The sequence below is a fragment of the Crinia signifera genome, chromosome 4 (assembly GCF_055691185.1).
Source record: "Crinia signifera chromosome 4, ASM5569118v1, whole genome shotgun sequence".
NCBI classification, from domain to species: Eukaryota; Metazoa; Chordata; class Amphibia; order Anura; family Myobatrachidae; genus Crinia; species Crinia signifera.
The window spans coordinates 3,822,399-3,837,125 of NC_139220.1; the positions used below are offsets into that span (position 1 = coordinate 3,822,399).

The following is a 14,727-nucleotide window of genomic DNA, read 5'->3' on the forward strand; positions in this document are numbered from 1 at the left end:
TAATATCTATACAGAAGATGGACAGGACACTAATATCTATACAGAAGATGGACAGGACACTAATATCTATACAGCAGAAGGACAGGACACTAATATGTATACAGCAGATGGACAGGACACTAATATCTATACAGCAGATGGACAGGATGCTAATATCTATACAGAAGATGGACAGGACACTAATATCTATACGGACAATGGACAGGACACTAATATCTATACAGGAGATGGACAGGACACTAATATGTATACAGAAGATGGACAAGACACTAATATGTATACAGCAGATGGAGAGGACACTAATATGTATACAGCAGATGGAGAGGACACTAATATGTATACAGCAGATGGAGAGGACACTAATATGTATACAGCAGATGGAGAGGACACTAATATGTATACAGCAGATGGACAGGACACTAATATCTATACAGAAGATGGACAGGACACTAATATCTATACAGACAATGGACAGGACACTAATATCTATACAGGAGATGGACAGGACACTAATATGTATACAGAAGATGGACAAGACACTAATATGTATACAGCAGATGGAGAGGACACTAATATGTATACAGCAGATGGAGAGGACACTAATATGTATACAGCAGATGGAGAGGACACTAATATGTATACAGCAGATGGACAGGACACTAATATCTATACAGCAGATGGACAGGACACTAATATCTATACAGACAATGGACAGGACACTAATATCTATACAGGAGATGGACAGGACACTAATATGTATACAGCAGATGGACAGGACACTAATATCTATACAGCAGATGGACAGGACACTAATATCTATACAGACAATGGACAGGACACTAATATCTATACAGGAGATGGACAGGACACTAATATGTATACAGCAGATGGACAGGACACTAATATCTATACAGCAGATGGACAGGACACTAATATCTATACAGACAATGGACAGGACACTAATATCTATACAGGAGATGGATAGGACACTAATATGTATACAGCAGATGGACAGGACACTAATATCTATACAGCAGATGGACAGGACACTAATATGTATACAGCAGATGGACAGGACACTAATATGTATACAGCAGATGGAGAGGACACTAATATGTATACAGCAGATGGACAGGACACTAATATCTATACAGCAGATGGACAGGACACTAATATGTATACAGCAGATGGACAGGACACTAATATGTATACAGCAGATGGAGAGGACACTAATATGTATACAGCAGATGGACAGGACACTAATATCTATACAGCAGATGGACAGGACACTAATATGTATACAGCAGATGGACAGGACACTAATATGTATACAGCAGATGGAGAGGACACTAATATGTATACAGCAGATGGACAGGACACAGATATATATATAAAGCAGATGGACAGGACACTAATATCTATACAGCAGATGGACAGGACACTAATATGTATACAGCAGATGGACAGGACACTAATATGTATACAGCAGATGGACAGGACACATATATATATACAGGAGATGGACAGGACACTAATATCTATACAGAAGATGGACAGGACACTAATATCTATACAGCAGAAGGACAGGACACTAATATGTATACAGAAGATGGACAAGACACTAATATGTATACAGCAGATGGAGAGGACACTAATATGTATACAGCAGATGGAGAGGACACTAATATGTATACAGCAGATGGAGAGGACACTAATATGTATACAGCAGATGGACAGGACACTAATATCTATACAGAAGATGGACAGGACACTAATATCTATACAGACAATGGACAGGACACTAATATCTATACAGGAGATGGACAGGACACTAATATGTATACAGAAGATGGACAAGACACTAATATGTATACAGCAGATGGAGAGGACACTAATATGTATACAGCAGATGGAGAGGACACTAATATGTATACAGCAGATGGAGAGGACACTAATATGTATACAGCAGATGGAGAGGACACTAATATGTATACAGCAGATGGACAGGACACTAATATCTATACAGCAGATGGACAGGACACTAATATCTATACAGACAATGGACAGGACACTAATATATATACAGGAGATGGACAGGACACTAATATGTATACAGCAGATGGACAGGACACTAATATCTATACAGCAGATGGACAGGACACTAATATCTATACAGGAGATGGACAGGACACTAATATGTATACAGCAGATGGACAGGACACTAATATGTATACAGCAGATGGACAGGACACTAATATCTATACAGCAGATGGACAGGACACTAATATCTATACAGACAATGGACAGGACACTAATATCTATACAGGAGATGGACAGGACACTAATATGTATACAGCAGATGGACAGGACACTAATATCTATACAGCAGATGGACAGGACACTAATATGTATACAGCAGATGGAGAGGACACTAATATGTATACAGCAGATGGACAGGACACTAATATCTATACAGCAGATGGACAGGACACTAATATGTATACAGCAGATGGACAGGACACTAATATGTATACAGCAGATGGAGAGGACACTAATATGTATACAGCAGATGGACAGGACACAGATATATATATAAAGCAGATGGACAGGACACTAATATCTATACAGCAGATGGACAGGACACTAATATCTATACAGAAGATGGACAGGACACTAATATCTATACAGCAGAAGGACAGGACACTAATATGTATACAGAAGATGGACAAGACACTAATATGTATACAGCAGATGGAGAGGACACTAATATGTATACAGCAGATGGAGAGGACACTAATATGTATACAGCAGATGGAGAGGACACTAATATGTATACAGCAGATGGACAGGACACTAATATCTATACAGAAGATGGACAGGACACTAATATCTATACAGACAATGGACAGGACACTAATATCTATACAGGAGATGGACAGGACACTAATATGTATACAGAAGATGGACAAGACACTAATATGTATACAGCAGATGGAGAGGACACTAATATGTATACAGCAGATGGAGAGGACACTAATATGTATACAGCAGATGGAGAGGACACTAATATGTATACAGCAGATGGAGAGGACACTAATATGTATACAGCAGATGGACAGGACACTAATATCTATACAGCAGATGGACAGGACACTAATATCTATACAGACAATGGACAGGACACTAATATATATACAGGAGATGGACAGGACACTAATATGTATACAGCAGATGGACAGGACACTAATATCTATACAGCAGATGGACAGGACACTAATATCTATACAGGAGATGGACAGGACACTAATATGTATACAGCAGATGGACAGGACACTAATATGTATACAGCAGATGGACAGGACACTAATATCTATACAGCAGATGGACAGGACACTAATATCTATACAGACAATGGACAGGACACTAATATCTATACAGGAGATGGACAGGACACTAATATGTATACAGCAGATGGACAGGACACTAATATCTATACAGCAGATGGACAGGACACTAATATGTATACAGCAGATGGAGAGGACACTAATATGTATACAGCAGATGGACAGGACACTAATATCTATACAGCAGATGGACAGGACACTAATATGTATACAGCAGATGGACAGGACACTAATATGTATACAGCAGATGGAGAGGACACTAATATGTATACAGCAGATGGACAGGACACAGATATATATATAAAGCAGATGGACAGGACACTAATATCTATACAGCAGATGGACAGGACACTAATATCTATACAGCAGATGGACAGGACACTAATATGTATACAGCAGATGGACAGGACACAGATATATATACAGGAGATGGACAGGACACTAATATCTATACAGAAGATGGACAGGACACTAATATCTATACAGCAGAAGGACAGGACACTAATATGTATACAGAAGATGGACAAGACACTAATATGTATACAGCAGATGGAGAGGACACTAATATGTATACAGCAGATGGAGAGGACACTAATATGTATACAGCAGATGGAGAGGACACTAATATGTATACAGCAGATGGACAGGACACTAATATCTATACAGAAGATGGACAGGACACTAATATGTATACAGAAGATGGACAGGACACTAATATCTATACAGACAATGGACAGGACACTAATATCTATACAGGAGATGGACAGGACACTAATATGTATACAGCAGATGGACAGGACACAGATATATATACAGGAGATGGACAGGACACTAATATCTATACAGAAGATGGACAGGACACTAATATCTATACAGCAGAAGGACAGGACACTAATATGTATACAGAAGATGGACAAGACACTAATATGTATACAGCAGATGGAGAGGACACTAATATGTATACAGAAGATGGACAGGACACTAATATGTATACAGCAGATGGACAGGACACAGATATATATATACAGGAGATGGACAGGACACTAATATCTATACAGAAGATGGACAGGACACTAATATCTATACAGCAGATGGACAGGACACTAATATGTATACAGCAGAAGGACAGGACACTAATATGTATACAGAAGATGGACAAGACACTAATATGTATACAGCAGATGGAGAGGACACTAATATGTATACAGAAGATGGACAGGACACTAATATCTATACAGACAATGGACAGGACACTAATATCTATACAGGAGATGGACAGGACACTAATATGTATACAGCAGATGGACATTACACTAATATGTATACAGCAGATGGACAGGACACAGATATCTATACAGAAGATGGACAGGAAACTAATATGTATACAGACAATGGACAGGACACAGATATCTATACAGAAGATGGACAGGACACTAATATGTATACAGACAATGGACAGGACACTAATATGTATACAGCAGATGGACAGGACACTAATATCTATACAGAAGATGGACAGGACACTAATATCTATACAGGAGATGGACAGGACACTAATATGTATACAGCAGATGGACAGGACACTAATATGTATACAGCAGAAGGACAGGACACTAATATGTATACAGCAGATGGACAGGACACAGATATCTATACAGAAGATGGACAGGACACTAATATGTATACAGACAATGGACAGGACACTAATATGTATACAGAAGAGGGACAGGACACTAATATGTATACAGAAGATGGACAGGACACTAATATCTATACAGAAGATGGACAGGACACTAACATCTATTCAGAAGATGGACAGGACACTAATATGTATACAGCAGATGGAGAGGACACTGATATGTATACAGAAGATGGACAGGACACTAATATCTATACAGACAATGGACAGGACACTAATATCTATACAGGAGATGGACAGGACACTAATATGTATACAGCAGATGGACAGGACACTAATATCTATACAGCAGATGGACAGGACACTAATATGTATACAGCAGATGGACAGGACACTAATATGTATACAGCAGATGGAGAGGACACTAATATGTATACAGCAGATGGACAGGACACTAATATCTATACAGCAGATGGACAGGACACTAATATGTATACAGCAGATGGACAGGACACTAATATGTATACAGCAGATGGAGAGGACACTAATATGTATACAGCAGATGGACAGGACACTAATATCTATACAGCAGATGGACAGGACACTAATATGTATACAGCAGATGGACAGGACACTAATATGTATACAGCAGATGGAGAGGACACTAATATGTATACAGCAGATGGACAGGACACAGATATATATATAAAGCAGATGGACAGGACACTAATATCTATACAGCAGATGGACAGGACACTAATATCTATACAGCAGATGGACAGGACACTAATATGTATACAGCAGATGGACAGGACACATATATATATACAGGAGATGGACAGGACACTAATATCTATACAGAAGATGGACAGGACACTAATATCTATACAGCAGAAGGACAGGACACTAATATGTATACAGAAGATGGACAAGACACTAATATGTATACAGCAGATGGAGAGGACACTAATATGTATACAGCAGATGGAGAGGACACTAATATGTATACAGCAGATGGACAGGACACTAATATCTATACAGAAGATGGACAGGACACTAATATCTATACAGACAATGGACAGGACACTAATATCTATACAGGAGATGGACAGGACACTAATATGTATACAGAAGATGGACAAGACACTAATATGTATACAGCAGATGGAGAGGACACTAATATGTATACAGCAGATGGAGAGGACACTAATATGTATACAGCAGATGGAGAGGACACTAATATGTATACAGCAGATGGAGAGGACACTAATATGTATACAGCAGATGGACAGGACACTAATATCTATACAGCAGATGGACAGGACACTAACATCTATTCAGAAGATGGACAGGACACTAATATGTATACAGCAGATGGAGAGGACACTGATATGTATACAGAAGATGGACAGGACACTAATATCTATACAGACAATGGACAGGACACTAATATCTATACAGGAGATGGACAGGACACTAATATGTATACAGCAGATGGACAGGACACTAATATCTATACAGCAGATGGACAGGACACTAATATGTATACAGCAGATGGACAGGACACTAATATGTATACAGCAGATGGAGAGGACACTAATATGTATACAGCAGATGGACAGGACACTAATATATATACAGCAGATGGACAGGACACTAATATGTATACAGCAGATGGACAGGACACTAATATGTATACAGCAGATGGAGAGGACACTAATATGTATACAGCAGATGGACAGGACACTAATATCTATACAGCAGATGGACAGGACACTAATATGTATACAGCAGATGGACAGGACACTAATATGTATACAGCAGATGGAGAGGACACTAATATGTATACAGCAGATGGACAGGACACAGATATATATATAAAGCAGATGGACAGGACACTAATATCTATACAGCAGATGGACAGGACACTAATATGTATACAGCAGATGGACAGGACACAGATATATATATAAAGCAGATGGACAGGACACTAATATCTATACAGCAGATGGACAGGACACTAATATGTATACAGCAGATGGACAGGACACTAATATGTATACAGCAGATGGAGAGGACACTAATATGTATACAGCAGATGGACAGGACACTAATATATATACAGCAGATGGACAGGACACTAATATGTATACAGCAGATGGACAGGACACTAATATGTATACAGCAGATGGAGAGGACACTAATATGTATACAGCAGATGGACAGGACACTAATATCTATACAGCAGATGGACAGGACACTAATATGTATACAGCAGATGGACAGGACACTAATATGTATACAGCAGATGGAGAGGACACTAATATGTATACAGCAGATGGACAGGACACAGATATATATATAAAGCAGATGGACAGGACACTAATATCTATACAGCAGATGGACAGGACACTAATATCTATACAGCAGATGGACAGGACACTAATATGTATACAGCAGATGGACAGGACACATATATATATACAGGAGATGGACAGGACACTAATATCTATACAGAAGATGGACAGGACACTAATATCTATACAGCAGAAGGACAGGACACTAATATGTATACAGAAGATGGACAAGACACTAATATGTATACAGCAGATGGAGAGGACACTAATATGTATACAGCAGATGGAGAGGACACTAATATGTATACAGCAGATGGAGAGGACACTAATATGTATACAGCAGATGGACAGGACACTAATATCTATACAGAAGATGGACAGGACACTAATATCTATACAGACAATGGACAGGACACTAATATCTATACAGGAGATGGACAGGACACTAATATGTATACAGAAGATGGACAAGACACTAATATGTATACAGCAGATGGAGAGGACACTAATATGTATACAGCAGATGGAGAGGACACTAATATGTATACAGCAGATGGAGAGGACACTAATATGTATACAGCAGATGGAGAGGACACTAATATGTATACAGCAGATGGACAGGACACTAATATCTATACAGCAGATGGACAGGACACTAATATCTATACAGACAATGGACAGGACACTAATATATATACAGGAGATGGACAGGACACTAATATGTATACAGCAGATGGACAGGACACTAATATCTATACAGCAGATGGACAGGACACTAATATCTATACAGGAGATGGACAGGACACTAATATGTATACAGCAGATGGACAGGACACTAATATGTATACAGCAGATGGACAGGACACTAATATCTATACAGCAGATGGACAGGACACTAATATCTATACAGACAATGGACAGGACACTAATATCTATACAGGAGATGGACAGGACACTAATATGTATACAGCAGATGGACAGGACACTAATATCTATACAGCAGATGGACAGGACACTAATATGTATACAGCAGATGGACAGGACACTAATATGTATACAGCAGATGGAGAGGACACTAATATGTATACAGCAGATGGACAGGACACTAATATCTATACAGCAGATGGACAGGACACTAATATGTATACAGCAGATGGACAGGACACTAATATGTATACAGCAGATGGAGAGGACACTAATATGTATACAGCAGATGGACAGGACACAGATATATATATAAAGCAGATGGACAGGACACTAATATCTATACAGCAGATGGACAGGACACTAATATCTATACAGCAGATGGACAGGACACTAATATGTATACAGCAGATGGACAGGACACAGATATATATACAGGAGATGGACAGGACACTAATATCTATACAGAAGATGGACAGGACACTAATATCTATACAGCAGAAGGACAGGACACTAATATGTATACAGAAGATGGACAAGACACTAATATGTATACAGCAGATGGAGAGGACACTAATATGTATACAGCAGATGGAGAGGACACTAATATGTATACAGCAGATGGAGAGGACACTAATATGTATACAGCAGATGGACAGGACACTAATATCTATACAGAAGATGGACAGGACACTAATATGTATACAGAAGATGGACAGGACACTAATATCTATACAGGAGATGGACAGGACACTAATATGTATACATCAGATGGACAGGACACAGATATATATACAGGAGATGGACAGGACACTAATATCTATACAGAAGATGGACAGGACACTAATATCTATACAGCAGAAGGACAGGACACTAATATGTATACAGAAGATGGACAAGACACTAATATGTATACAGCAGATGGAGAGGACACTAATATGTATACAGAAGATGGACAGGACACTAATATGTATACAGCAGATGGACAGGACACAGATATATATACAGGAGATGGACAGGACACTAATATCTATACAGAAGATGGACAGGACACTAATATCTATACAGCAGATGGACAGGACACTAATATGTATACAGCAGAAGGACAGGACACTAATATGTATACAGAATATGGACAAGACACTAATATGTATACAGCAGATGGAGAGGACACTAATATGTATACAGAAGATGGACAGGACACTAATATCTATACAGACAATGGACAGGACACTAATATCTATACAGGAGATGGACAGGACACTAATATGTATACAGCAGATGGACATTACACTAATATGTATACAGCAGATGGACAGGACACAGATATCTATACAGAAGATGGACAGGAAACTAATATGTATACAGACAATGGACAGGACACAGATATCTATACAGAAGATGGACAGGACACTAATATGTATACAGACAATGGACAGGACACTAATATGTATACAGCAGATGGACAGGACACTAATATCTATACAGAAGATGGACAGGACACTAATATCTATACAGGAGATGGACAGGACACTAATATGTATACAGCAGATGGACAGGACACTAATATGTATACAGCAGAAGGACAGGACACTAATATGTATACAGCAGATGGACAGGACACAGATATCTATACAGAAGATGGACAGGACACTAATATGTATACAGACAATGGACAGGACACTAATATGTATACAGAAGAGGGACAGGACACTAATATGTATACAGAAGATGAACAGGACACTAATATCTATACAGAAGATGGACAGGACACTAACATCTATTCAGAAGATGGACAGGACACTAATATGTATACAGCAGATGGAGAGGACACTGATATGTATACAGAAGATGGACAGGACACTAATATCTATACAGACAATGGACAGGACACTAATATCTATACAGGAGATGGACAGGACACTAATATGTATACAGCAGATGGACAGGACACTAATATGTATACAGCAGAAGGAGAGGACACTAATATGTATACAGCAGATGGACAGGACACAGATATGTATACAGAAGATGGACAGGACACTAATATGTATACAGAAGATGGACAGGACACTAATATCTATACACAAGATGGACAGGAAACTAATATGTATACAGCAGATGGAGAGGACACTAATATGTATACAGCAGATGGACAGGACACAGATATCTATACAGAAGAGGGACAGGACACTAATATGTATACAGCAGATGGACAGGACACTAATATGTATACAGAAGAGGGACAGGACACTAATATGTATACAGAAGATGGACAGGACACTAATATGTATACAGAAGATGGACAGGACACTAATATCTATACAGAAGATGGACAGGACACTAATATGTATACAGAAGATGGACAGGACACTAATATTTATACAGAAGATGGACAGGACACAGATATCTATACAGAAGATGGACAGGACACTAATATGTATACAGAAGATGGACAGGACACTAATATGTAGATGGACAGGACACTAATATCTATACAGTGGATGCTCATGTGAATGAGGCCCAATGATGGTCCTTATGTATAAGATGCCTAGTGATTTTTACTCCAGACCCATGGCTGCGATAAGATGATCTGCACACATTTTATTCTCCTGCGTCAGGGGCCCATGAGAGCGCCGCCACCCCCAAGGAGAGCACTGAGTGCACTAATCCCTTTCTGCGTCCTGTTCCTCACGTGCTCCCAGTTTTCTCCTATTGCTATGAGCTACCTGGGTGTTTCTGCATCTTGCTGTGTGCAATATGCTGCCAGTGTCCTGTCCCCACCATCATCTTACCTGGAGGCTTATTTTAGTATGCGTAGCCCCCAACATCAAACTGTTTCACTATATTGTTCCAATTTCCCACTGACTTGTACAACACACTCCACATCCCATCCACGCTAACGGCGGCGCAGTGTGTGGCGATGAATTACATCCACTATATGTATCCTCTGTTAGAGCATTTGCCAGCTCGTTTGGAGTAATGACTTCTAATCCCCCCAATTATGTTCCTGAATGGAAGCGGCCATGATAAGCCCAGACTGCAGGACGCACCCGGAGCAGGAAGTTCAGCCTGGACAAGGCCTCCAGGAACAAGTCCGCCCCTTTGTTAGAGTATTCGTACCGACCGGCAATGAAGAAAAAGAGCGTCTTCTCCAGGTTAAAGTCAAGGTGCCTAAATGGAGAGATAGAAGAACACAATTGCACTGCAAATACCACAGAAATGGATACGCTATGAAATATGGAAAGATGAACTTTCCATCGTTATTATAGAGACACCAGTCTCATGGAGGCAGCCATCTTGTGCCATTGCCACTGATGGATTGGTTATCAATGGCTGAGATCCGATTGTTCTCTTGCATCCACTCAGTGATGTGTATTTTTTCACTGAACTCCACCCTCGCCCTTATGCATCACTAATCCCTCCCCCCTTACCTAATAGGCCTGCTGTGCTCCACCCTCAAGGAGCCTCTAAGCTCTTCCCCTTTCTCTAACAGGCCTGCTGTGCTCCACCCTCGAGGAACCTCTAAGCCATGCTGCCTTACCTAATAGGTGTGCTGTGCTCCACCCCGATGAGGCTCTAAGCCGGGCATGTCCAAACTATGGCCCTCCAGCTGTTGTGAAACTACAAGTCCCATCATTCCTTGACACAGTTTAGGGAATGCTAAAACTATGGCAAGGCATGCTGGGATGTGTAGTTTCACAACAGCTGGAGGGCCACAGTTTGGACATGCCAGATCTAAGCTCTTCCCCTTTCCCTAACAGGCCTGCTGTGCTCCACCCTCGAGGAACCTCTAAGCTCTTTCCCCTTATCTAATAGGCCTGCTGTGCTCCACCCTCGAGGAAGCTCTAAGCTCTTTCCCCTTATCTAATAGGCCTGCTGTGCCCAATAGAAATGATATTGATCGTTTCTACAGCTTTCCATAGAAAGTTTCATTCAGTTGATGTTAATCACCAATGACACAATATGGCTAACCATAGATGATTAGCAATTTGATGTCCGTCTCTAAAATACCATGAAAATGCAGTTTATTACTTCACTGAGGCACCTGGCACCTCACATCACCAGTGTTAACGCTGCCGCACGGCACATGCTTGCAGTAGGCCTAATTCAAGTCCGGTCGCAATGAGGGAAGTCACGCAATGTAAAGATGTACGATGCCCAGTGCCTGTAGAGTACCGGTCCTGCGTCAGATGATTGACAGTCTGCAGTCATTTGGGGGTGAGGTGGGGACAACGATGGTCCCTGCTTCAAAAAGTGAAGGCGTGTCACCTATGGGGGTTGGGATCATTTGGTCTACAGCATGATGGTCGACAGTCATTAGGTCGACACCATTAGGTCGACACAGGAAAAGGTCGGCATGGTTCTAGGTCGAAAGGTCATTAGTTTGACAGGTCATTAGTTCGACAATGTGTAGTTCGACAGTAAAAAGGTCGACATGGGGGTTTTCACTGTTTTTTTTACCTGAATGTCAACACAGTCGACATGGACACAGTTTACAGTGCACCGCATCCCCTCACATTGTTCGCTGCACTCGCTATGCGTCGGCACGGTGCCTCGTTATGCTCGGCACACTATTTTATTCTCCCACCACGCCCTAGTGGATGGTAGGGCATAAAATACCACCTGTCGGCACATGTCGGCTCAAAAAACAGTGATAAACCCTATGTTGACCTTTTGCCGGTCGACCTAGACACTGTCGAACTAATGACCTGTCGAACTAACGACCTGTCGAACTAATGACCATTTGACCTTTTCCCATTTCAACCTAGACCCATGTCGACCTTTTCCCATGTCAACCTTTTCTCATGTCTACCAATTGACTGTCGACCATCATGCTGTAGACCAAATGACCGCATCCCACCTATGGAGGGACCGAGGCCTGGGTCTCTGTATTCCGCTGGAGAGTTCCTGGCCTCAGTGAAAGCCTCAGGGTTACACAGCCGGCCGGTAGGGTGGTAGTGCCCATGCTGGATCCTCTGCCTTGGCACGGGATCATACATGCAGAAGGCGTGTACTGACCATACGCCAACCACATGTAATTTAGGCCCAGTGTGTCCGGATCTCAGCTGCTTCTTAGTCCACGTGTCCCTGACACCCCACTGTGACATGATGTTCAGGGGGGTGGCGGGGCTGGCAGAGGGCGGATTACCTCCCGGCTATGGCCCTGGGTATAATTACAGTATAGATTACTTCGATATATTGATGGTATTATCAGAATAAGTCACCCATAGAAATGTCCGCGAATGAATTCCTCGATCCGCGACTTGTACATAGCGTGTAAGTTCTGAAACTCGTGCATGGCAGAAAACTTCTTAATATTTAAGCCATTGGGAGTTATCACATCTGGAAGAAATGAGACATATTACAGCTGGGTTATTATCAGACGCATGGACAGCACATTGTGATCCGCACACAGGGTCTTCTCAGCATTTGCAGCCATAATCTCACCCGCCTTCCTCTTCAGCATGTGCTCAGCCTCGATGCCGGTGATCTGGGAGACGGTAGTGAAGACGTGGGCGCAGTGGACAGCGGCGCGCTCCATGCAGTATCGGTGATATATCTGGCGCTCTCCGGCCTCTTTGTCGATATCAAACTTGGTGAAAGACACAAGGTGTGAGGAGGGATCTTTCCCTGATACATACAGCTGTATTGTGTTTGTGTGTAAGCTGTAATACTGCGGCCCCCGCCCGCTGACATTTACAGGACAGTAATACCAGGGATGATGGCCGAGGCCGGCTGGACGTCTGCCGAACGTTCCCTTATTTGTTAAATGACTTTCTGACAAACGTTAACATTTTGTGGGCGATCTAATGTCCTAACGAGGGGCGTCCGTGGCTGCGGAAAGGTCAGCGGAGCCCAAAGGCCACTTGTGCGGAGTGTGGAATAGCTGGGGCTTCGTGAGTGACGGGGATCCTCGCCCTTCCGAGGCGCTGCGAAGGTCAGACGTCCCATTTGCCTTATATATACACCAGAACCTGCAGCCTTCCAGTATTTAACCTTTAAAGGGCGAGAGTACAAAGGGCACAAGTCCCGACTGCTTCCTCTCAGATCTGACTAATACCATGTCTGTGAATAAGACATCGCGGGTTCCCCACCCACAGACGTCAGGGGCCTGACATACAGCTCATTCCACCGGCTGTAAGAGACACAGCAGGACTAGGCCTAACATACAGCGGGACCCTGAATTATTGGGGGTTATTCTGGTTCACTCCTTCTGGCAAATACCTTCTCAAATGGACGAAACCATATGCACTGCAGGGGGGCAGATGTAACATGTGCAGAGAGAGAGTTAGATTTGGGTGAGTTATTTGGTTTCTGTGCAGGGTAAATACTGGCTGCTTTAATTTTACACTACAATATAGATCTCACTTTGAAGTAAAACTCCACCCAAATCTAATTC

General features: G+C 41.6%; 1 protein-coding gene across 1 annotated transcript in view; it reads right to left on the bottom strand.

Moving 5' to 3' along the window:
* Window positions 1–14,727, bottom strand: part of GYS2 (glycogen synthase 2) — a 79,164-nt gene that overhangs the window by 44,638 nt on the left and 19,799 nt on the right. Inside the window, exons 5-7 of the mRNA XM_083180779.1 lie at window positions 13,776–13,920; window positions 13,553–13,670; window positions 11,378–11,498 (exon numbers count right to left, since the gene is read on the bottom strand). Coding sequence (XP_083036905.1) covers window positions 11,378–11,498; window positions 13,553–13,670; window positions 13,776–13,920 — 384 coding nt within the window. The remainder of the gene's footprint in view (window positions 1–11,377; window positions 11,499–13,552; window positions 13,671–13,775; window positions 13,921–14,727) is intronic.